Here is a 26,233-nt window from a genome sequence, read left to right on the forward strand (position 1 = left end):
AAGTATAGACCAGGGCCAATTTCATGACTATCACAAGGACTATGTCTTAATATGCAGATTCCTGGGCTCCACCTCAGAGCCACTGAATCATAATCTTTTAGGGGTAGGACTCAAGAATATGCTTTTTTTAATGAACATGCCAGAAGCCTTTCTGAATAATAAAGCTTAAGAACTGCTGTTAAAGGGGACAGGTGTTTTAAAACTTAGAAATTCAGTTTCATATATTTGTAGACAATGTTGCACGGCTAGCACTAGTGTTTATCACATAGCTTAGCTGAAGAGGTTCTTCACATAGCAAGAAAATTGTTTTGCAAAATTAATTCACTTTAGAAACAAAAGAAAAACACAGAAGTCTAATCTATTACTATCAAACAAGATTTTGATGGTTCAAGAAAATATTCTGCCATTCAATGAAAAATTCTGCCATTCAATTAAAAATAAAGCATTTGGGAACATACTTGCTTTCTAGCTGGTTTGTAGTGTTGCTGACAGCATCTCTCAGTATGCCATTCTCCTGTTTCAAGTGAGCTATCTCTGCCTCCATCTGCTCACGAACTTGCTGGAACTAAAAGTATTTTACAAACATAAGATTTACAAACAATGACTGCCAAAACTAACTTAAAACATACTTCATTATAATGAGAATGTAAAAGGCATCAATAGAATGAAGTTTGGACCATCTTTCTCAAATAAATATAAACAAATTTAAAGTATGAATTATGTTTCTTTTTAATAATTACTTATTTATTTACTTGACAGAGAGAGATACAGCAAGAGAGGGAACACAAGCAGGGGAACTGGGAGAGGGAGAAGCAGGCTTCCGCTGAGCAGGGAGCCAGATGTGGGGCTCCATCCCAGAACCTCAGGATCATGAACTGAGCCAAAGGCAGCCCCTTAACAACTGAGCCACCCAGGCACCCCAAGGATAAATTACATTTTGATTGTGGTGAATGCAAAGTAAATACAAGCTGCCACAACATTCAAGAATGCAAGTGGATGTTAGCTGCTATCATACTGGAAATGTAAAATAAATACAAATAGAAATGTTGTTTTAGAAATAAAAGACTTAGAATTTCTTTCCTACCCAACAGACTCCTATAGAATAACCCTATCTTGATCCTTTATCAATTTTATGTTTGTAGTTTTTAATGAAAAGATTTTAGTAATCAAAAGTTTAAAAACTGAAAATATGTTTAACACATTCATATTGTCACAAACTGAGCTATAACCAAATAGATGGCAAATTCATCATGCAAAAATCTATTCTCTAAAATTCTGGCCTTTCAACCCACAGAATGGGAGAAGATATTTGCAAATGACAGCACAGACAAAAGGCTGATATCCAGGATCTATAAAGAACTTCTCAAACTCCACACACACAAAACAGATAATCATGCCAAAAAATGGGCAGAAGACACGAACAGACACTTCCCCAGTGAAGACATACAAATGGCTAACAGACACTTGAAAAAATGTTCTTCATCACTAGCCATCAGGGAGATTCAAATCAAAACCATATTGAGATACCACCTTACACCAGTTAGAATGGCCAAAATTAGCAGGAAATGTGTGTTGGAGAGGATGTGGAGAAAAGGGAACCCCCTTATACTGTTGGTGGGAATGCAAGTTGATGCAGCCAATTTGGAGAACAGTGTGGAGATTCCTCAAGAAATTAAAAATAGAGCTTCCCTATGACCACGCAACTGCACTCCTGGGTATTTACCCCAAAGATACAGATGTAATGAAAAGAAGGGCCATCTGTACCCCAATGTTCATAGCAGCAATGGCCACAGTCGCTGAACTGTGGAAAGAGCCAAGATGCCCTTCAACGGATGAATGCATAAGGAAGATGTGGTCCATATACACTATGGAGTATTATGCCTCCATCAGAAAGGATGAATACCCAACTTTTGTATCAACATGGACAGGACTAGAAGAGATTATGCTGAGTGAAATAAGTCAAACAGAGAGAACCAATTATCACATGGTTTCACTTATTTGTGGAGCATAAGGGATAACATGGAGGACATGGGAAGATGGAGAGAAGGGAGTTGAGGGAAATTGGAGGGGGAGATGAACCATGAGAGAGTATGGACTCTGAAAAACAATCTAAGGATTCTGAAGGGGCTGGGGGTGGGAAGTTGGGTGAGCCTGGTAGTGGGTATTATGGAGGGCATGTATTGCATGGAGCACTGGGTGTGGTGCATAAACAATGAATTCTGGTACACTGAAAAGAAATTTAAAAAATAAAAAATAAAAAATTCTGGCCTTTATTTCTTATTTCAGAATTACAGAACCAAGAGATAAAGAACACGAATCTCATATTCCTGTAAGGAAAGGTCTTATTTTAAAATGTGAAATAATCTTAATTTTAAAAGAAAATCTAATTGAGAGAAATTAAAGTATATGTATTTATCTTTCAGAGAACATATCACATAGAACCTATATCCTGGCTTCTAAAAAAGAAAAAGAAAAAAATAAATCAACTTCCACCCTCAATAAGAGTACTACAAATACTTAATAGTAAGTAGCAATTAAGAAGAAGAAAAAGAAAAAAATAATTTGAAACTAGGAAAATCAATTCTTCAATAACCCATTTACTAATGGGAAAGGATATCTCACACCACTCGGGGTTGAAAAGACAGAGGATCAGGTCAAGTGAAAGCACAAAGCAGTGGATACCATAAGAACCTGACAACAGATTCATTCACTTCTTCTTTTTTAGTGTTTTTCTGTGGAAAACATTGGGACTTTGAAAGTTGTGAAGAATAAATTTTTTCAAAGACTAGCAATGTGATCAAAATAATATCTAAGAAATAAATATCTGACAGTATTTACGTGTTTGAATGGAAATGAGAGATTAAAAATCGACCATAATTATTCCAGTATGAAATAATAAACTAAGGAAGTATCTAAGAACTGAATGAATGCAAGAGTACCTTGAAATAAAGTATCTTAAAGATTTCAGAAAAAAAACTGTAAACTGGGCAAGAGAGAAAAACCAAAACGATTCAAGCATGAGGATAATGCTGCCTCGGATGTTGGAAAATAAGAATTTGATCAAAAGCAAGAGTTTAATCTTAGACATATATTAAATTTGAGGTGATGACGAGAGCTTCCAAATTGAACCATCAGCTAGCAATGGAAAAAATTCAAAAAAATCACTGGCCCAGAAAGATCATATAGGCTAAATATTACACACCCAATAGATAAGCCAACACAAACCATGTTCTTCAACAGCCTCTTCATCAACGATAAAAATGGTATTTCATTCTTAGAGAAAGAGAGAGAGAACCAACCAACCAACCAGACTTAACTGGAATCATGAAAACAAGTAACACGTAGAAAAGACAGTAAGAACTGAACCTTCTGAAATGCTGAAAGAAGAGAGGTGGAAGTAAGACAAGAGACAAGTCACTTGGCCAAAACCTTAGGAGTCATCACCCTTCGTTATCAGCTCTCTCTCTTGCTCTCTCCTACACTCCATCACTAAGCCCAATCTACTAAATCTTCTGTATCACTCAAACTCAACCTTTCATTGTCAACATCTGATTTTAGGCCCTTGTTCTTGGACCTGGATTCCTGCAAAAGCCTTGCAATTATCTCATTCCACTCTCCACACTGCTAGCAGAGTAATAACTAAAAATACTAATATAAGCACACCACTGAGTTCCATAAACTCTTTTAGTAGCTCCCCACTCTTCAGGTATATAAGGCCCTTTAAGACAGGGCCTCTATTTGCATCTCTAGATCTCTTCCTCACTCTACCCTTGATTTCCAAACACAACTTCTACTGCATTTCTTATGAACTGTTATCACTGGGCAACCTCTATCAAAAACACTTGGGATGCACTCATTAAAAAGCTCCATCCTAAAGAACCCAGATGAATGCATAAAGAAGATGTGGTATAGGGGCGCCTGGGTGGCTCAGTCGTTAAGTGTCTGCCTTCCGCTAGGGTCATGATCCCAGCATCCTGGGATCAAGCCCCATATCAGGCTCCCTGCTCAACATTAAGACTGCTTCTCCCTCTCCCACTCCCTCTGCTTCTATTCCTTCTCTCTCTGTCCTGTCAAACAAATAAATTAAAAAAAAAAAAAAAAAAAAGATGTGAGATATATATACAATGGAATACTACGCAGCCATCACAAGAAATGAAATCTTGCCATTTGCAACAACGTGGATGGAACTAGAGGGTATTATTCTGAACGAAATAAGTCAATCAGAGAAAGATAATTATCATATGATCTCCCTAATATGAGGAATTTGAGAGGCAGGGCTAGGGGCTGGGGGGGGGGGTAGGGAAGGAAAAAATGAAACAAGATGGGATTGGGAGGGAGACAAACCGTAAGAGACTCTTAATCTCACAAAATAAACTGAGGGTTGCCAGGGGTGGGGGGGGGTATGAACATTGGGGAAGGTATGTGCTACAGTGAGTGCTGTGAAGTGTGTAAAACTGGGGATTCACAGACCTGTACCCCTGGGGTTAATAATATATTACATGTTAATAAAAAATTTTAAAAAGTTCCATCCTGGGCCCCAAAATAGACTCACTGAACAACCACCTCTAGGAATGGGACTAAGGAATCACACCAATAACTCACTGCCCATTTCTTTACTCTTTTACCTGATAATGCCTAATTGTTTTAAAACATTCAACATAGTCTGCATTATCATTTCTAATAAGTCTTCCCTATAATCCTCCTCTTCCCTACTCCCCATCCCAATAGTTCCAAAGCATCCACTGCTTACCTCTACAGTAATACCCCCCCATCCACAGGTAGTACCTTCCAAGATCCCCACGTAGATGCCTGAAACTGCAGAGAACTAGACCACAGGTATACTATGTCTTTTCCCTATACATACATACATGCATATCACAAACTTTAATTTATAAATTAGGCACAGTTAAGAGATTAGTAACTAAAAATAGAACTGCAACAATATACTGTAATAAAAGTTACATGAAGGTGATTTGTCTCTCTCAAATATATTATACTGAATTCACCCTTCCTGTGATGATGTGAGATAATAAATGCCTACATGATGAGATGGAAGATAATGACGTAGGCACTGTGACACAGTGTTAGACTACTACTGACCCTCTGACAGTATGTCAGAAGAATCATCTGCTTTCAGACCACAGTTGACCATGGTAACTGAAACCACAGAAAGTGAAAAGGGATAAGGCAGGACTCCTACATTGTAATGGAGTATTTACTTGTCAGTTTTGAGCCTCTGCCTCATATCTACCTCAAAAAGGTGCTTACTTACAGACAGGGAACCAGTTTAACTAGTCACTGTACCATTGCCCAGCAAACACCCTTGCACATATTAGGCACCTGAAGTTTGCTAATTAATGAATGCAAAATTTCATTTTGTTATCTACCTCAAAAAGGTGCTTACTTACAGACAGGGAACCAGTTTAACTAGTCACTGTACCATTGCCCAGCAAACACCCTTGCACATATTAGGCACCTGAAGTTTGCTAATTAATGAATGCAAAATTTCATTTTGTTTTCAAAAAATAAAAAGATACCTTCATCTGCATCTGCTGAGTCTCTTGATAACTAACATGCATTTTGTTTTGAAATACATTATGTTCCTTTTCTAATGTTCCAATCCGATCTTTCATCCTTGCTATAACCACATTGCTTCTTTCTTTCTCTGACATCATTTCCTAGAAGAATAAACCAGAAAAAAATGATGAAAACTTATTTAAAAATTAATACCATAAATTATAATTTTAAAAACATTTTTAGCATCAGCAAAACTGATGTCAGTACGACAGTCATGAATTTTGTAATAAGTATATGCTTGAGGTCAAAGGTTTAAAAAAGAAATTGTCTCTGCATCTTACCTCCATCTAGCTTTACACCAGCTACTTTCATAAACACTTTGTTGTTCCATCTACTCTTATTCCAAATCTACTTTCTGGTCTAAGAGTTAAAGAGCTGAACCTAGAATAATTCCTACATTCTAACTTGATTATAAGAAAGAATAGTTTTAAGGCAAAATAATTAGGGTTTAGATAAAGACCTTAAAAAAAATAACCTAGCAGAGAAAAAAAAGAAGTCTCTTTGCTAAGAGAAAAAAAGATGCTTATAGTAGAATGGAAGATTGGAAGACGGAAAAGTAAAATATCAGAACTCCAAGTTTTATTATCTTCCCAAATCAAATCTTAAAAGGGTGATTTCATTTTGTATCCCAACTATTATGAACTCCTAGAACAAATATTACCAAAGTAAAAGAGAGCCAACCAACTTTAAATTTAACCTGCAGACATCATCAGTTTATACTCCCTCCTCTAAGAAACTGAAAAGTTTTAAACTTTTTTTTGAAGTGAATATATGCGCACATGCAGGGGTGGGGAATGCGGGTAGGGCAGAGCAAGAGGGAGAAAGAGAATCTTAAGTATGCTCCATGCCCAGCATGGGACACAACTCAATCTCACAACTCTGAGACATGACCTGAGCCAAAATCAAGAGTGGGATGCTTAACTGAAAGAGCCACTGAGGCACCGCCAAAACTTAAAACTTTTATGGACTGATGGTTTCCTCCCGTAAGAGTTTACTTATATCTGCAAAGTGTTAACTGATGTATATAATACACTTAGGAAGAAAGTACACATGTCATAAGTATATATAGCTCAATGAATTCTACAAAGTGGATAACTTCTTAATTTTTAAATTATAGTCTGAAAATTATAGCCACATAAAACTGTACTAAAGTGTGTAATCTTAAGGAAACATGCTATTTTAGTAACATTTATTGAGTAACAACTTCGATTAATCTTAATCTGACCAAGTTTTTCCATTAATTTTTATTTACTTCAAATTAACATAAAAGGTATTATATTCAAATGAGGCCATCCTCATAATGTCATCAAGTAGCTTTATGAAAGATTAAAAAAAAAAAAAAACCTCATTTACTGTATTTAACTCCTAAAAGGAGAAACAAGTACTTCAGGAGGAATAAGACCACATTTTTCCATAGAATTTCAATTAGTCTACCTAATTTTTTTTGGAGATATAATTAACACAGAACATTATGTAAGTTTCAGATATACAACATGGTTCAATATTTATATATATTGCAAAATGATCACAATAAGTCTAGTTAACCTCACCATTATAGTTACAAATTTTTTCTCTCATGATGAGATCCTTTAAGATGTGCTTTCTTAGCAACTTTCAAATACATAACACAGTATTACTAACTATAGTTACCATACTGTACATTACATCCCCAGGACTTATTTTCTAATTATCATTTCACATGATCTTTACATAATTTTTAAAGGTTTTTTGGGTTTTTTTTAACCTCTCAGAGTAAAATTTCTGGGGTTTGAAGAACTTCATTGATTAAAAATTATAAATATTTATCACAAGAACCTTTATAAATAAAATTAGCTATTAAGAGTTCCACATTTATCCTACTGGATTTAAATAACCAGTTCTATGCTTCCTTAGAAACTAATTATAGGTCAGACCCAACTGAAACATGCCCCCAATGCCCAAATGCTTCTGTTATTTGAAATTAATACACTTAGGAGTACTGTTATTTTAAATTTGTAATTCAACTGTAGGTTACAATATGAAAAAGTGAGAAATCACCACCATAATTCTGTAAGAAATTGACTCTTACTGGGTATAAATTTGCTATAACAAACAATTTCTGTGATTACAATTTCTGAAATCCCTCACTGCTTTTGATTCAGAACACATAACCATTAAATCCAAGAATTTCACCTGAGTCAACTGCTTACACCGATCCTTACTAGCAGCCACGTCTTCCTTCACAGCAGCAAGTAACTTGTCTTTTTCTTGAAGCTGATGTACAAGTGCAGTCAATTCTCCTTTACTTGACTACAATTAGGAAATCAATACAGAATTAGTAAGAGTGACCATGAGCTACTGAAAATTATGAAGTATCTAATAAAGTGTTCTTAGGCCAATGCAGAGTTCACAATTACATATAAAGCAGAATCATGTTCAAGTACTACTCAGTGAAATAACTTTCATGAAAGTCACTGTATCATTCTATATTCTGATGCATACAATAGGATACATATCAACCAAGAAATAAATTTTTTACAAAGAATTCTAAGTCTCCAGTTTTAAACCCAGAGTCAAGATAGCAATCTCCTTCTTCTCTTCCTAAAAGATCAAAAGAGGAATATGAAACCAAAATGAGAACAACCAAAATGAAACAATCATCTGTAATATCAAAACATACATCAGAAAAGACTGCCAAAATTAGTGCAGATCAAATACAAGTTCTTGACAACCCTGTCAAAATACACAAGACTATAGAAGTGCCCCAGTGCCTAGTTCTCTGAAATTAACCAGCATATCCTGAAAGGAAAAACCAACAATCTTCCACTTGACATCAGGAACAAAGACAGAAGGTAAGAATCTTCTTGGAAGGAGAGCTCAAGAAGCAAGAAAAGAAGAAATCAAACAGACAAACTTTACAAAGTGAGCAGCTAGTGAGGAAGAGTCGAGAGAAATTCTCTATAGTGAGACTCCACAGTGAAATCTTTTTTTTTTTTCTTATGATTTATTTGACAGAGAGAAAGACAGAGCATACAAGCAGAGGAAGGGACAGACAGAGGGAGAAGCAGAGTCCCCACTAAGCAGAGAGCCCAATATAGAAATCGATCCCAGGACCCTGGGCTCATGACCTCAGCTGAAGGCAGACACTTAACCAACTGAGTCACCCATGTGCCGCATAGTAGTGAAGTCTTTTATCTGGGAAGATGGAAAGACTAAAAGAACTTATTTTCACACACAGCCTGAGGAAAACAGCAGCTACCCTTGGTCCTTCCATTATCAATCTCCAGGCACAGAGCTGATCCAAGAGGAACACCCTCACTGAGAGTACTGATTAAAAAGAAAACAGGGTCATGGCGCCTGGGTGGCTCAGTATGGTAAGCATCTGACTTTAGCTCAGGTCATGATCCCAGGGTCTGGGGATCCAGCCCCCACACTGGGCTTCCTGCTTGGCAGGGAGCCTGCTTTTCCCTCTCCCTCTGTGCTCTCTTCAAATAAATTAAAAAAATCTTCAAAAGAAAATCAAGCCTATGCAAGATACATGAAAAACGGAAGGAAAATAACAAAAATAAGCAACAAGCGAAGAAAAATCACCAAAAAAGGATTGTAAAAGAGCAGACAAAATTTTGTCAAAAAATATTGCCAGGATTTTTTAAAATCTTACAGCAGTCACTTTTGGAAAAAGAAGAGCAAAGAACAGAGCTCATGAGAATAGATAAGCTCAAAGAAAAAAACAGAGAATGAGATGAAACATGAGCTGGCAAAACCCAAACCGGAAGTAAAAATTACACCATCTGAGAAGTAAAATCCAACTAGAAGCCAAGAACAGAAAAAGACACCCTGCTGAGCTACGGTAAGACACAGCATCCAGGATGGAGAAAAGTAAAAAAGAAAGAAATATAAACCAAAAAAAAAAAGAATTTTTTTTTAAGGATTAAAATGTGAAAGATAAAAACAACAGGTAAAGATTTGGCATATACTTAATCGATACCCATTATTTCAATTATGCTAAAGGGGCAAATCTCATGACTGAAAATACATGCTTTACCCAAAGAAATATTGAAAGAGGACACAGGTGTCAAGGCCAAAACAGTATTAAATTTACTGCTGAACTTAAAAGAAGCTGAATCCCTTGATATTTGTATAGTAGGTGGACACTGGTAAAGTCCAATAAATCATAAATACTTGGAAAGATTGCCCAAAGGATGTTTTTATTCTTGAGTGTGTAGTCTGACAAAATTACATGAGAAGAATACAAAATTCAGCATGGTTTCGGACCTCTATCCAGCTATATGAGTAGAGAATAGTAAAGCAAGAGTGAAAAATTCTCAAGAAAGTGAACCCCAGATATATTATACCCCACCAAATTATCATTTAAATATAATGACCAAAAAAGTCATTTTCATCTGCCAGAATTTGGAAAATATAGTTCCTATGAGCCCTTTTTGAAGAAATTTCAAGAAAAAGAACTTCAGCCAACCAAGGAAACGAACACAGAAACTATGTCCAAAAACAGTTATCAAGCTTTAAACCCACCATTAATCTGTAAAACTATGACTAAAACAAACATGAAAATTACAGTCACAAAACAAACATTAAGTATTCTAAGTATCTGACAAACAAGTGCTATAATTAACAAAAGTTTAGAGGCAAAAAGGAGAAAGTATAGGAAAAAATTTAAGTAGGCAGACTTCTTCCTGTTATATAGCACAGAGTCAAAAGAATTAAAATTTAAAGTTGTAAATCACATAATTGAGGCAAGTATATCTAAAGGCCAACACTAAGAAATTAATAATCAACTAAAATTATCAAATATTTTCTTACTAATAATTACATTAACAGTTAACATTTTTGAGCATTTACTGTATGCTAGGAACTCTAAGCACCTACTATATATTATTTCATTTAATTTCAAAACCTGATTATCATTTCCATTTGGGAAATAAGGAAACTGAGGCACTCAGGTTAAGTCACTTACCTAAAGCCAAATAAATGTCAATATAGCAGAACTCAGATTTGACCAGGAAATGTGACTCCAGAACCCAAGGAGGTCTAATATAAAACACAAGTGTCTTGTACTTTAGAGATAAAGACACATGTGAGCACACATGCACACAACATAAAATCTCCTCTTCAACTCTGCAACCCCTTTAGCGCTTATTCTCCTCTTCCCATCTAAGATTATTCAAACTGGACACATTATCACCTTTGCTATTTATTCAATAGTTATTTACAGTCTAATACTCCAATGAAATTGCTTTCCCTGAGGATATCACATCTAATTTTTCCATCCTAATCCTCCTTGATCTCTCTAAAGCATGTCACTGCTGACTTTTCCCCCTCACCTGTGAACTCTCTATCCGCCTTAAGCATCTGTGATTCCACTGTCTCCTGGTGGTGCTGCTCCTCTTCATATCCTTTGTGGTGGCTTTACCAATCTTTACATGTTGGTGTTTCTCAGGGCTCATTCTTAAACCTTCTTGGCACTCCCCACATCACACATTTACCATGTGCACTGGAGATAGATTACTTTCCTAAGTCACACCCTAAGTAATATTTTTTCAACTCCAGAAAATATATATTCAACTGTGAAATGAATATACCCACTTAAATGATCCAAAGGATGCCTAAAACAACTTCCTAAAATTTTTCACAATCCTCTACACTCTCCTGCTCAGCAAAGCGTTCATAAATACCGCAATCACCACAATCTATCCAGTTACTCGAGGAATAATAAGCATTCATTCTAGACCTTTCTTTAGTCACCGTATCCAACTGGTCAGCAAGTCCTCTAACTCCTATATCTCTGTCCTATGTTGGTGCTCCTGCACTACCTTCACCCTTTACCTGGAGCAATCTTTATTAGGTGTGGGGATTTATTTATACCTAGAACCTGCCATCTCTTAAAAGGTCTGATCAAGGCAGTTGCTATGACAGGAAAGGGAGAAACTAAACTTACTTTTGCAGTTACAGAGGACAAAGATACTGAATCCCTCCAGGTGAGAACAGAACCACTCCAGTGGTTCCAGAACATTTTACAAAAAAACAAATAGTTCCAAAGATGGGGAAAAATGTGAAGCTGCAAAATACTCTATTTTAAAATGCTATCATTAAGAGTACCCAACTTCCTCTTTGGCCTGCCTAAAACAGCTATCAAGGGGAGGCTCATTTACCACCCAGTCTCTAAAGTTCAAAGCAATCTCAGACAATAAAATAATTATTCTTGCCCCCATAAGCCACCACCAACATCCTCAGAAAAGAACAATTAAAGCAATTATTTTCAATTTTAAAAAGGAGTAATTTCAAACATTTGGCATAGTAACTTCAGCTAGAGGCTTTTCCCTTATCCCCACAAATAACTAAGAACTCTTTTAAGATACACACTTACCCAATTAAAATAAAGTAAACGAAAGGGCAAATTCTTCAAATAAGAATTTCAAGAAAGTTTCTTGGAACCGAATAGTCAATTTTGTAGCCAAAGTCACACAAAGTCACCACACATACCCTGATAAACCCTGGAATTCCTTGTTTACTCTAGGCCATTGCTGGCACCATGTGGAGACCCTTCAAAAAGCATTATAAAATGCCAGAGTTGTAAAAAACACTGTCAACAGATCCTCAGAAGTATAGACACACTTAACATGCTATGATAAATGCTATGACAAAAAAGTCCATATAGTTAGGAGAAAGAATAGTAGAGAGAACAATTTAGATAGGGAAATTCACATTAGCCTTCTATGAGGAAATGATACAGACACATCAACTAGGAGACTACTAAAAAGTAATCAGGTGAGGGGGATGGCTTGGACTGAAGAAAAAATGGAAGCCACTCATGGTTTTAAAGCAGGTAAGTGGTTAGCTGTGTGTGTGTGAGTATGTGGGTGTTTAGAATAAGAACAGTTAAGTCCAACATCTAATATTGAATATCAGACACCATGTCATCTTATCTCACACAAGTAACACTTGAAAACTTGTCACCTTTCTCAGTATGACACAGTATACATGAAAATAGAGTGAGCATGACTCATGAGAAATTAAATATTAACTCGATGGATTGTCTTTTGTTGGGGGGGGTTGTTTTGGTTTTTTTGTTGTGGTGGTGGTGGTGTTTTTGTTTTTGTTTTTTAATAAATTTTAGTCAGTCATAGTAGTATTTCTACCATCCAAATCACTTATTTTAGAAGTATGATATCATATGCATATACATACATATACACACACACTCCCAGGTTCTCTGAAGTATGCTATACTGAGTCACAGAAACATTCCATATAGTCTACCCAGAAATCACCTGACCTTGCCTTCAATACTTCCAAGCAGTGCAAAGCAAGATTAAGTGCCAAATGACTTTAAAATCCTATAAATCATCAAATCATCTTACTCATTATAAACACTTCATTTTTGTCAAAATATCAGATGACTCAACACCTGACAAAATAAGTATAATGATTAGTATGGATATAAGAAATAATTTCTGAAGCCATTCTGGAATTAAATAAGACTGTGCTTTGGAGTATGAACGATAGGAATGTGAATTTATTCCTCTAAGCAAAAATCTTATTTGGCGAACTTTTGTTTGTTTTTGTTGGAGAGTGCAAGCAGAGAAGGAGGGGTAGAGGGAGAGAGAGACTCTCAAGCAGGCTCTACATCCAGCACAGAGCCTGACATGGGGCTCAATTTCACAACCCCATGATCATGACCTGAGCCGAAACCAAGAGCTGGACGCCTAACCAACAGAGACTCAGGGAATCCTTGTTCAATGAACTTCTCATCTCTGTTCCCAAATATGCCCATGATTAAAAATATGCTTACCCTCTTTAAAGCATCCTGTATCACACCGGACTTCTCCTTTAGCAGGTCTACAACACAAAGGGCCTCATCTTCAGAAAACATCATAGTCTTCAAGGACAGAAGAAAATCTTTAAATTTCACTTCAGCATTTTCTTTAAAAAAATAAAGAGTTGGCATTTAAGAAACACAAGTAATAACTTCAGCAAAGCTAAGCATCAAAACTTCTTGACCCAGAAAGTCAATAACCAAAACAGATTTACATTTCAGGTCAAACAACAAAAAATTGTTTTCCAGTCAAGAGAGAAAAAAGAATTCATCATCTTTAATATACTATGGAATAATTACATTAACTAAAAATTTGGTCAAATTGTGGAATACTTTAAAGTGCCAATATGCCCTCACTTTAAAAACATTCAAATGTCTAGTATGCTAATATCTATACCAGATATGTTCATCAATATTCTCATTTAATACTCATGACATATGAATCAAATTTTACAGGAGAAAATAAGCACAAAGATAATTATAAAAAGAAAATCTAATTTTATAAATATTATATAAATACAAACAATCTTGACATTTAAAAAAATCCATGCATCAAGTATCCCCTGATTCACCCAATTTCCCCAGGAAGTTTTTTTTTTTTTTTTTTTTAAGATTTTATTTATTTGACAGACAGAGATCACAAGTAGGCAGAGAGGCAGGCAGAGAGAGAGGAGGAAGCAGGCCCCCCACAGAGCAGAGAGCCTGATGCGGGGCTCGATCCCAGGACGCTGGGATCATGACCTGAGCCGAAGGCAGAGGCTTTAATCCACTGAGCCACCCAGGCGCCCCCCCAGGAAGCTCTTAATATCAAGTACAAACTTCCTCTTTGTAAAAAGCAACTGCAACCCATTAGACCAAAAGAAGCCCAGAGTTTTAGTAGTTCAGTAACATGGGAAGTTTAAAAAATCAGATGTGTACGTGTGTGAGGACAACATGTATATGGGAATTCTCTGTACTTTTCACTCAATTATGCTGTGAAGCTATCACTGCTCTTAAAAATAAAAATAAAGTCTGTTAAGAAAATAGTAGTAAAAGATGGATTGTGAATTAACATAGAAACCTCAAAAGAGACAACAGCCAAAGCAAAACAAGTGTGAGATCTTAGGGAAGTCAAATTCAAGAGTCCAGCTCTACAAAACTTAGCAGACTGGACTAGAAACCACCAATAAGCCTTTTAGTACAAGGATTCTATTATTCTTTTACAATTCATTATTTCTATGAGAAAATTTCCTCGACTCCACCAGAACTCAAAAATGTGTTTCTTCAATACAACAAACTGTTGCATGCTATGTGTTACCTTTGTCGGTTTCAGTCTTCAATTTTTTAGCCCCCGTTTTCTGGATTCCTTCTACTTGGTCAGGTTTAATTAGATCAATAACCTCTCTCTTATCAAGCACAGGATTTGAATCAGCATTATCCATCAAAGGAATATAAGTAGTTGCATGAATAAGGGGTTCATCTACCAAGGCTGCAATTTGAATTTAACAAAATTACAATTATTCACGGCTTTATGTAACAGTAATTAATGACATGCACACACATCAAATATCTAACAGCAACTTGGCTTTAAATTCCTCTTTTATCATTTAACAAGTCAAAACAGTCTAAAGCAGTACCCATTCAATATTATTTTACATTAAATCATTTAAGTTATCTAAAAGTGAGTTAGTATATCTTTTTAATTGTATCTTAGGATTTCTTCTTCTACATCCTTTACATTTTAGTTAGTTCTCATTTTCTTCCTGTTTTAACCAAAAATCCATCCACATTTAATGAGTGCCCAAGGAAAACCATTAATCTGTATTTATATTGGTACTTTACTAAATTCTTACTGCAATTGCTAGTTTTTAACTGAGTCACTTTCTAGGTACAAGAATCAGTCACTGTTCCTTGCAGATATCATCTCATCTATATAAGTTATGCCTATAATTTCCACGGTACATCTTACTAAACTGGTTAAAATTTGCAAAACAACATTAAAAGTGGAGGTAGGAACCCTCCTTATACTTTGTTCCTGATTTTAATGGGAAGAACTTTAAGAGTGTCAACATTAAAGTCTGATGTCTGGTGACCAGAGATATAAACTTCCACACACATATGGAAATCTCGCTCTACTTCTTTAAAAAAAAAAAAATTGGGGCAAATATATTTTTTTATTTAAAATTTTAATAAATATTTAATATCATCAAATATTTGAGGGTAGTATTTTTCTATTGAGGGTAGTATATTTTCTATCTGGTTGCTTGATACATTATAATTTTAATACAAATAGAATTTCATCTTTTCCCTTCCCAATTATACTATCTTCTAGCAATAGTTGGTATCACAGCCCAGTATTATTTGAATATCACAATTTAATCTACAATCATTTCTAAACTGCCTTCTCTAGACAATTCTGAACCCATAAAAATTGCTCTACCACTCTTATTTGGACGCTTCCTATATATACATGCAAGCTATGTTTAGGAAATAATTGGGACTATAGGATAATGACAGATCTAGTCAATGTCCCCCAGCAAAATCTTTAAGTGATATTTAAAAGTACAAATGTTTCAGGAACACTGTTCTTCTATAATTTGTATGCTATTTACATTATTTCCAAGACTCTATTAAGAATGAGAATATTTAATAAATGCTTTGTCCTTTTTAAATTTCAGATTAACTTCCTCATCACAAACTTAGACCCTGGCCATCTGTCAAAGCACTACAAAACCCCAAAGCTCAAGAGATCCCTGGACTTGTATTAGCATTAACAGTTGCTATAGTACACGTTAAGCTGGGAATTAAAGAGCACACAAGGTCTCTAGGGTCCTTGTCCTAGTCTACTTCTCTAGGATTAGTATTTATAGAATATATATCTATACATTTCACCATTTTCTGCCTTTTGCTTCTTTGAAGAAACTTTCTTCTTTCCTGATCCACTTTCTTGTTTAATCTCTTGATGGAGGGGTAATGATTCTTGTTTTTTTGATGGTGCCAGAAGAGTTTCCACCTTTTTATCCTGATCATCTTTATTGAAAATAAATGAAAAGTCATCACAACAAACATTGTTGTAGATTCAATTACTAATGAATAATTAGCAAACACAGAAAATTCAATTACTAATGAATAATTCCCTAAATGCTTTACCTTCAAATTTTGAAACTCTCTACTGTAAACATCATTCTAGCTTTCTTACGGTTATACCTGTTTTTAACTTTATCAAGATTTCTAAGTACTTGCTCCTTCTTTTACCTCCCAATTCTGAGCCACTCTTAATCTACTCAACCTATGTGCATGCTCAAATCTCTACCATCTTAAAAAAATAAAACCCTTCCCACCACTATAATTCCTAGCTTCCCACACCCATTTCCTTCTAATATTGACAAAAGAATGATCTGTACTTCCTTTTCTACCAATCATTTCTTGACTGAGACCTGATTTTTATCTCCTTCATTATATCCATGAAAGAGTTTACACAGCCACCTAGTGTCCCAAATGCTATGCTATACCAATATCCTTTAATTCTTCTGACTTCTATTTTGCATTCTACACTACTGCTTTCTACCTCCTAAAATTCTCTCCTCTCCATAAGTGAAATAAGACAATCACAAAAGGACAAATAACATATGATTTCATAGATATGAAGTACCTAGTATAGTCAAATTCACAGAAATAGAAAGCAGAATGGCTGCTGCCAGGGTCTGGGGGAGAGGGGAAAGGGGAATTACTGGCTAATGGGTACAGAGCTTCTGTTGGGAAAGATGAAAAAGTTCTTGAGATAGCTGGTAGTGATGGTTGCATAAGAATGTAAATGTACTTAATGTCACAGAACTATACACTTAAAAATGGTTAAAATGGTAAACTGTATGTTATTGTTTATTTTACGACAATAAAATAAATTTAAAATTCTCTATCAGCTCCTATAATTCTTACACTTGAAATATTCCTTTTCAGACCCTATGTGAGCTGTTCCTACAGAAGACCTCATGGTGGGTATTCTTCAGGGTAGAGTCTTTAATTTAAATAATTTCCTTGGATGCCCTTATCTACGGCCATAACTTCGACAACTACTGTCATGCTTAAGGCTTCTGAATTTATATTCTAGCTTTATGCCTCTGCGCTTACATGTCCTATTGCATCCTAAATTGCTCCTTAGGTAAGGGGCCCCTCATAGGAACCTGAAACAACCTGAAGGCATTCTCCTCTCCATATACATCCTATCTCTCTCCAGTATTCCTTCCCAGTCTTAGGGCTACCTACCATCTACCAATCAGGGGTCGGCGATCTTTATCTGTAAAGGGCCAAACATTACATAGGTTAGGTTCTACAGACCACAAAGACTCTGTCAAAACTATTCATCTGTTGTTGTAGTATGAAAGCCAGCCATAGATATGTTAATGAATGAGTGTGGCTGCATTCAAGAAAAACTTTATTTATGGACAAAGAGGTTTGAATTTCATATAATTTCCACATTTAGCAAAGTATTACTCTTCCTTGAATTTTTTTCAAATCATTTAAAATGTAAAAACTATTCTTGGCTTGTGGGCCATAAAAAAAAAAAAAAAAAAAAAACAGAAAGCAAGGCCAGATTTAGCTCAATGATTTCAGTATGTGAACCCTGAGAAACTTAGAACTGGGTAATTAGCTTTGATCCTGCCTTCTCCTAATCCATCATACCTTATCTAATACAATTAGTCATGTCTTCTTCTTTTTTTTTTTTTTTAAACTTTGTAGACTTCTCTAATCCACTTTCTTTTCTTTTTTTTCCCCCAAAGTAGGTTCCATGACCAAGGTGGGGCTTGGACTCAGGAGTTGAATGCACTACTAACTGAGCCAACCAGGCACCCTTTTCATCTACTTCCTATTTCTTCTCATCACAATAGTTCAATCCTCCAATTTAACTTCAGAAAACCTCTTAACTATTTAACCTCTTAACTAGTCTACTTAACTAGTCTATCTACATTAAACATTGCCCCATAAAACTTGTCCTCCTCAAGCTCTGCCAAAGATACAGTTCTAAAATATAAATGTGACCGTGTAAAGTAACCAGCTTGAAAATCTTCAACAACAGCCAACCTACAGCAATCCCATCTCCTTAACACTATACGAAAACCATCATGGTCTATCCCCTGCATATCTTTTCATCTTTGTGTCCTTCCACTCCCAACCTCTCATTTCATGGTTCAACAATACTCCATATTCTTCTTTATGCCTTTCTACATGACATTCTGCAGTATGGAATGAGATACACTAGTTGCTTGGGTAAAGTGATTCATTCTGGAAGATCTCAAGCACTGCCTCCTCATAAAGTTCCTCCCCGCTGGCCCCCATCAGCAGTCATTTAGGCTTCTTGCATTTCTTCTATACTTTGTACATCTCTTATGGAAGTCACATTTTTATTACAAGTCCTTTTCCCCTGCTAAAATAGAGGAGCTTACTCTTATTTCTCTAAGTACCATGCCTTGATCATAGCTGGCAAACAAATATTTAAAATTCAATATAACTAATTTAACACTCTGTTAAGACACAACTTAGGGGCACCTGGGTGGCTCAGTTGGTTGAGCAACTGCCTTCGGCTCAGATCATGATCCTGGACTTCCGGGATCGAGTCCCACATTAAGCACCCAGCTCCTTGGGGAGTCTGCTTCTCCCTCTGACCTTCTCCTCTCTCCTGCTCTCTCTCTCACTCATTCTCTCTCAAATAAATAAATAAAATCTTTTAAACAAACAAACAAAAAAAGACACAAACAACTTAATGGTGAACATAAATCCTTTCATATAAACTGTTTGCAGTTTCACACATCATGGCACCATTTTTTATGTGCTTTCCATTACATGTTTGTTTTGTCTTGTTTTTTAAGTAGGCTCCACAGCCAATGAGGAGCCCAAGATGGGGGTCAAACTCACAACTCTAAGATCAAGACCTGAGCTGAGATCAAGAGTTAGACCCTCAACCGACTGAGCCACCCAGGTGTCCCTTCATTACATCTGTTAACCCCTCTACCTGGAATACCCTATCCCACCCCTCCCCTACCATCCAAACTAGCTAGTACTTATGTAACCTCTAAGATAAATTTCAGGCATTACATCCTCTAAGTGATCCACCTTAGAACTACTACATTGGTTTAGACATAACCAAGATCATTATTCTAAACAGTTTGTAAGAGGGGCACCTGGTGGCTCAATTATGACTCTTGATCTCAGGGTCATGAGTTTAAGACTCATGATCGGCATGAGCCTACTTAATTAAAAAAAAATTAAATAGACATTTTATAATAATTACTTGTGTTCGTGTCTACAGCTTAAAAATGCACTATTTTCATCTCTGGAGTCCTAGTACCTAGTGTATTGCCTAGTTTTAAAAAAGCTGTACCATAAACCTTTGCAAAATCAAAGGCAAAAAATGGTATCTAATTTATCTTTTCATCTTTAATTCCTGTCACACTGATTAGAAAGTACTGGTTGAAATAAATTTAAGTTTCTAACTGCTGATATTTATAGGTCCTTAGTGGTTTTAAATGCTGTTTTATGATCATTTATTTTATCAGCAATTAATGTTAATGAAAGCAAACACACAGTAAAAGGACAATGTTCTTGGTTTCTAACTCAGTATCTAATATAGTGTACACACCTAACAAACTAAATTTCAGGTTCTAAAGTTATTAAAACAAATACAATTATTTATAATATAGTTGAATATATTATAATACCGCTTCCATTTTTAGACTTCTTCTGTCCTGGTTTCTTCTTTGAGGCAGTTGCTTCAGAGGGGGGAGTGGGCTGTTTAGTAACTGGGACAGGTTCTACTTTTTTGCCTGGAATCTTTGACACGTCACTTTCTTTGGTGACCTGTTCTTCTACTATAGGCTTGTGTTTCTTTTCTTTTTTCTTTCTTTCTCTGACACTACTTGAAGTTTCAACTACATTCAGTGGAACAGGTACAACTTGCTCATCTTCTACAGCCAAGGCATCAGATAATTTAAAGTCCCGGGGTACACTCTCAGAATCAGATTCGTGAAGGTTCCCATTCTGAATTTCTTTCTTTTTATTCTTTTTCTTTTCCGCCTTCTTTTTATCTGTTTTGGTAGGAATAAGCTTTTGTTCTCTTTTCTGCTTTGCAAGAACTTCATCATATAATGTTTCTTTCATGAAAAGCCAGAAGAAGAGGAAAATTACTGTAATAACTACTGAAGGAATAAGGACAATAAAATATGTTGACTCATAAAACTCCATGGTGCTTTTGTTAATGTGATCCTGTAAAACCTAAATGTGGGGGGGGGAAAAACAACCTTGAGTCAGTATTGTAAAAATTAAGCATGCAAAATTTCTGCTCTTTTAAATAGTATTTCAGATCTAATCTGATATAAAATCTAAACAGGTTAATCGCTTAAATCATACTCTTGTTTTGCCATCTACAATTCAAATACACTATGAAAAAAAAATGTGTGGCAATAACTAAAGAGTGTAACACATCCAGCTATTTTTAAATCATGTGAAAAGATCCTCATGGGAGGAAAAGAACCTAGACATTCATTACTTTTTTTTCCCCAAATATCAACTTTTGATATTTTATTAGTATTTACCTTTTTTCCTTTTATTAGACATTAGTTAATACAACTACATGTGGAAATAGAGGCATCAACTATTACTGAAACACTGAGTATTCATTAATAGTACCATACTTTTAAGTGGGGGAAAAAAAGGCAGTTCATTCCTTCACTTAGAGATTTAAGCCCATTCACAAACTCCTAGCACCTTAATTTCAGGGACTAACAGCCTCATGATATAATGGGATACATCACAAATACGGAAATATAATAAAGACAAAATCAAAATACTAGGTTTTATCATTTGGTATTAAAATAAATTACAAATTAGATGGTTTTCTCATTTTTTTTCATGGTATTCCTTACTACAAACAAAGTACATACTGCAAAAACAAAGCTGGCCATCATAAACTTTCCCAAATGCTAAAAGATAAAAGAGGCCTTGCCTAATCAACAGAGTAAGTCCTACTTTTAGATTACCCAATAGTTACAGAAAATAAAGGTAATGCTGTGGTTATCTAGATCTGCCTTGAATATAAGCACTATAATCCCTCATCTGAAGGGTGGTTACAGCTAAAATTAAACCCCAAAGTAAGACTGATTCTGATGTTTAGGACTCCAGACACCCTTATTCCTATAAATATGTATAAGCCACATAAATATGGTTTGTAATCTTGTAACTCTTATCAAACTTATTGTGAAAAAAGGCAAGGTATTGAATGCAGATAAAATTAAGCCTGAGGACATGCTTAAGATAAAGCTGGTTAAATTCAACTTTTGTGCTTTTAATGTATAAATGAATCTGAGAATTTAAGTTTTTAAATTATCCACTGAAGTCTCAAAAACAGGTAATGGTTAAAGAAACAAAATTCTACCTGAACAGAGGAATCATTCTGAGAATTATTTTAGACCTTTGAAAACATCAGCTTTACAAACTGAATAAATGTGAGTTTAATGATTTTAAGACCACCAGAACGATTTTAATAGGACTTGAATTTTCCAAGATAAAATAAAGCTATTCTCAGTGGTCTCTATTAACTGCCAAGATAGACCTAGAAATCTTTTATTGATAACAATAAACTTAAGCAAATTATTTAAGTCTTTCAACTTGCTTATATCTCATTTTAAAATGTGGGGTATACTTTTTCGAGTTGGAACCTGAAAACAGAGCTGTTTATTAGGCACACTCTTGATCTTTATGATTAAAACAGCATTTGTAGGGACACCTGAGTGGCTCAGCTGGTTAAGCCTGAGCCTGCCTTTGGCTCAGGTCAGGATCTCAGGGTCCTGGGATTAAGTCCCAAATCGGGCCCCTTGCTCAGTGGGGACCCTGCTTTTCCCTCTGTTTGCTGCTTCCCCTGTTTGCATGTTCTCTCAAATAAATAAATCTAAAATAAAATCTAATCAAAAGCATTTGTTAACACTTCATACTTCCATAAGCAATTTTTAATGGTATTAACACAACCCTAGACTTACTTAGACATGGTTTTAACAAGCTGAAGTGGAACAGGAATCACACACTAACAAAATACTAAAAGAAACTAAACAGAATTGTTCTTCCCTGATAATTCATGAACTCTCCAGATTTTTAATTGATTAGACATATTTTACTGTGTCTGTTAAGTGTTACTGGTCAACCAGAAATGCTTTCAAGGAACAGAGACCACGTTCTATTTCTGTTTGTTTGTTTTAACCTTACCATCCATAGGCTACCCATAGCCTATCCAACTTAGCTGGGGATTTGGGGGAAGAAAAAGGACAAAACAACAAGTCAATACCCAGATTTTTAACTTGGGGAAGAAAAGAAACAAAGGCACTTAGCAGCAGCCATAGATGCTGAAAAAGGGGTCAGATCAAAGTCAGATCTTGATGAACAACAAACCGCAGCCATGTGCAGCCAAGGTCTTAGGAAAGCAAGCCAAGTAAGAAGCAAATGTTCAGGGAAAAGAGAAGCCATAAGACCACAAGAACTCTGAAACACACATTCCTCAAATGTTCTGACGATTTTCTCATTTCCTTTTCCAAGTCCCATATAAGCCTGGAAGAATCATGATTCCCATCTTTGGATTTTCAGGAGATTCCCTTTACCAATTTCAATTCACCTTCTCTTGAACTTGCTTTCCACATCTACAAGAGCCTAACAAGAACACCGAGACAAATTTAAAGTCAAGAAAATGCTTGAGTTTCTTTAATCCAATAATCCTGATACTTAATCCAAGACATTTGTAAGGAAAAGCACAGATAAAGATGTTCATAGCAAGAATTACACATAATATGAAAAACTGAGAAAAATATAAAATATCCAACATCAAAATGGGTTCAAATATCAACTCAATAAAACATTGCTATTAAAACTGTAAATACTTGGAGCCTGGGTGGCTCAGTTGTTAAAGCATTTGCCTTGGGCTCAGGTCATGATCCCAGGGTTCTGGGATTGAGTCCCACATGGGGAGCCCTGCTTAGAAGGAAGCTTGCTTCTCTCTCCCATAACCCTTTGCTTGTATTCCCTCTCTCAGAGTCTCTGTCAAATAAATAAAACCTTTTAAAAAAACTGTAAATACTTAAAAATAAGTTTTGTCAAATCCAATCCAATAAAGCTAAAGTGTCAAAACCATAATTTTACTTGTACAATCAAGACATTTCATGAACAATAGGATATATAAAGATGATTTTTTTTTTAAAGATTTTATTTATTTATTTGACAGAGAAAGATCACAAGTAGGCAGAGAGGCAGGCAGAGAGAGAGAGGAGGAGGAGGAAGCAGGCTCCCTGCTGAGCAGAGAGCCCGATGCGGGACTCGATCCCAGGACCCTGAGATCATGACCTGAGCCGAAGGCAGCGGCTTAACCCACTGAGCCACCCAGGCGCCCTAAAGATGATTTTTTTAAAGAGTTGTGCCAGAATCATGGCTGTAGTCTCACCTGCCTTAACATTTTAGTTTGATACTTTGTTAAAAGAAATCCATAAAAATGTTTAATTCTTTCCCCATTTTAAAACTGGCAAGTAAGTACTACAATATCCATAATAAACAAATGAAAATCAAAATAAGAAACTTCACATTACATACACAGGTAATATAAGGAGAGGGGCACCTGGGTGACAGCCAGTTGAGCATTTAACTCTTGGATTCAGCTCAGTCAGGGTCATGAGATCAAGCAGCTCAGCAGGAACTTGCATGAGATTCTCTGCCTCACTATCCCCCCTCAAGTGCAAACACACACATGCTCTCAAATAAATAAATCTTTTTAAAAAAAAAAAGGAATTTAAGGAGAGAAGAGGCAAAAAGCGACTGGGAATGAAATCCAGAGAAATACAAAGAAGAGCAAAAGTGGGGGCAGGGGAAGACAATGGAAAAATAAAATAAAATAAATAAATAAATAAATAAAATAAAAGTTAATTTAGCTCAGGGTGACAGGAATCAAGTTGCTAAAATTTTCTCAGTCCACAATATGCAACTCAATGTAATGTTTGTTGAGTTCATAAAACACAGAGACAAATGGCAACTCAGGTTTTGAGATGACAGCAAAATTCACCAGCATCAATAATTTCTCCTCACTATTCCCTATGTAATATTAATGAACTTCAAACCTAATCATTCCTTAAGCCTTAACAGATTCTAACCTGAATGTAATTAACAGCCAATGTTAGACAGGAATGAGATATCCATTGGATCATAAGAAATGTAGCTCAAACTCTTCTCAAAAGGTATTCCATACCAGTGGCCTTAATATTTTATTTAGACTAAAATCCTCCAAAAAAACTGAACAAAGACCAATCCACTTCCTCAAAAAGCAGAGATGCCTGGTCAGTCATTAAGCATCTGCCTTCAGCTCAGGTCATGGTCCCATGGTCCTGGGATTAAGTCCCACATCAGGCTCCTTGCCCAATGAGGAGCTTGCTTCTCCCTCTGCCTACCGCTCCCCCTGGTTGTGCTTGCTCTCTCTACCGCTCTCTCTCTCTGAAAAATAAAGTCTTAAAAAAAAAAAAAAGTCTAATATGCTAAGGTGTACAAAAGGTTTCTGGCCTCCTTAAAGAGTATACAGGAATCCTACGCTTAAAATCCTGCTCTAAAATAAGAGATGAGAGTTTTCATCCCTGCCCTACCAATAAAGGTCTTAGAATTTTAGAATTTTTTTTAAGTCACCAGAACAGAGAAACAATATATAAAATTCCGTTTCATCTGAATATATATTATGAATGGTAATCAAATAATTTTAAGATTCCATTTACCAGTCCTTATAACTTAATTTGTTCATACAAAAATTGAACTCCGTTACTCAGTTAAATCTTGTAAACTTTTCAGAAGACTTAACATTCTTTTTGTATTAATAATGTAAAACCTAACATTTTAAATGATAAAAAAATAAAATTGAGGAACAATTATTATAATTTCAACCAAATCACTTAATCAAAAAGGATAAAACTATATACATAATAACAGATTCACTGTTTATAATGGTAAAGCAACAAAATTATCTAAGTGTGGGGCATCTACAGAAACATCACACATTTAAAACATCACACCATTTGGATGCCTGGGTGGCACAGTCCCTTGAACATGACTCTTGTTTTTGCTCAGGTCATGACCTCAGGGTGGTAAGATCAAGCCTGGCTCAGAGCTCAGTGAAGCATCAGCTTGAGATTCTCCCTCTCTCTCTGCCCCTTCCCCTAGTGTTCCTGCCTTCACTATCTCTAAAATAAATCTTTAAAAATCACACCATTTTAAAATAATTAAGACAGTGTAATGCAGCAAAATATATTACACTAACAAAAAAGCTAAAAATTATGTTGAGCACAATTATATACATATAGATATAACCAGATATTATACTGAAAAATGAGAATCACTTTTTAGAGTAAGATTACAGATATATTTAATGTACAGATGACCCTTGAACACCACAGGTTTGAACTGCACACGTTATGAGAGCTTTCTTTCAATACATAAACTTTCATTATTGATAAATACAACAGTGCTATAAATGTATTTTCTCTTTCTTATGATTATCTTAATAATATTTTATCTTCTGTAGCTTACTTTAACTGTAGGAATACAGTATATAATCGTAGATTACACAAAACATGTTAACTGTCATTAGGAAGACTCCCAGTCAACAACAGGCTATTAGTAGTTAAGTTTTGAAGCAGTCAAGTTAAATGTGGGTTTTTGACTGCCTCTAACCCCCGCATAAGTGTTCAAGTTTTAAATCCTTCTACATTAAAACAGAAATTTAAGTAACCATCTTGAATGCACATTATACTCTTAAAGGTTTAAGTAAGCACAAATAAAAAGGAACTGGCTACATGTTATAAGG

The 26,233-nt window shown here is 35.6% G+C and overlaps 1 protein-coding gene across 8 annotated transcripts in view; it reads right to left on the bottom strand.

Moving 5' to 3' along the window:
• The window catches only part of KTN1 (kinectin 1), a 108,017-nt gene that overhangs the window by 53,575 nt on the left and 28,209 nt on the right, over positions 1-26,233 (bottom strand). For all 8 annotated transcript variants that reach the window (XM_044230913.1, XM_044230914.1, XM_044230915.1 and 5 more), the window contains 7 exons: positions 20,082-20,634; positions 16,261-16,398; positions 14,687-14,857; positions 13,366-13,496; positions 7,750-7,866; positions 5,538-5,678; positions 459-565 (listed from right to left, as the gene is read on the bottom strand). In XM_044230913.1, the coding sequence (XP_044086848.1) occupies positions 459-565; positions 5,538-5,678; positions 7,750-7,866; positions 13,366-13,496; positions 14,687-14,857; positions 16,261-16,398; positions 20,082-20,604 (1,328 nt within the window). In that variant the 5' untranslated portion in view covers positions 20,605-20,634. Of the gene's footprint in view, positions 1-458; positions 566-5,537; positions 5,679-7,749; positions 7,867-13,365; positions 13,497-14,686; positions 14,858-16,260; positions 16,399-20,081; positions 20,635-26,233 lie in introns of those variants that run through there.

This window comes from Neovison vison, chromosome 13, assembly GCF_020171115.1.
Source record: "Neovison vison isolate M4711 chromosome 13, ASM_NN_V1, whole genome shotgun sequence".
Taxonomy (NCBI): domain Eukaryota; kingdom Metazoa; phylum Chordata; class Mammalia; order Carnivora; family Mustelidae; genus Neogale; species Neogale vison.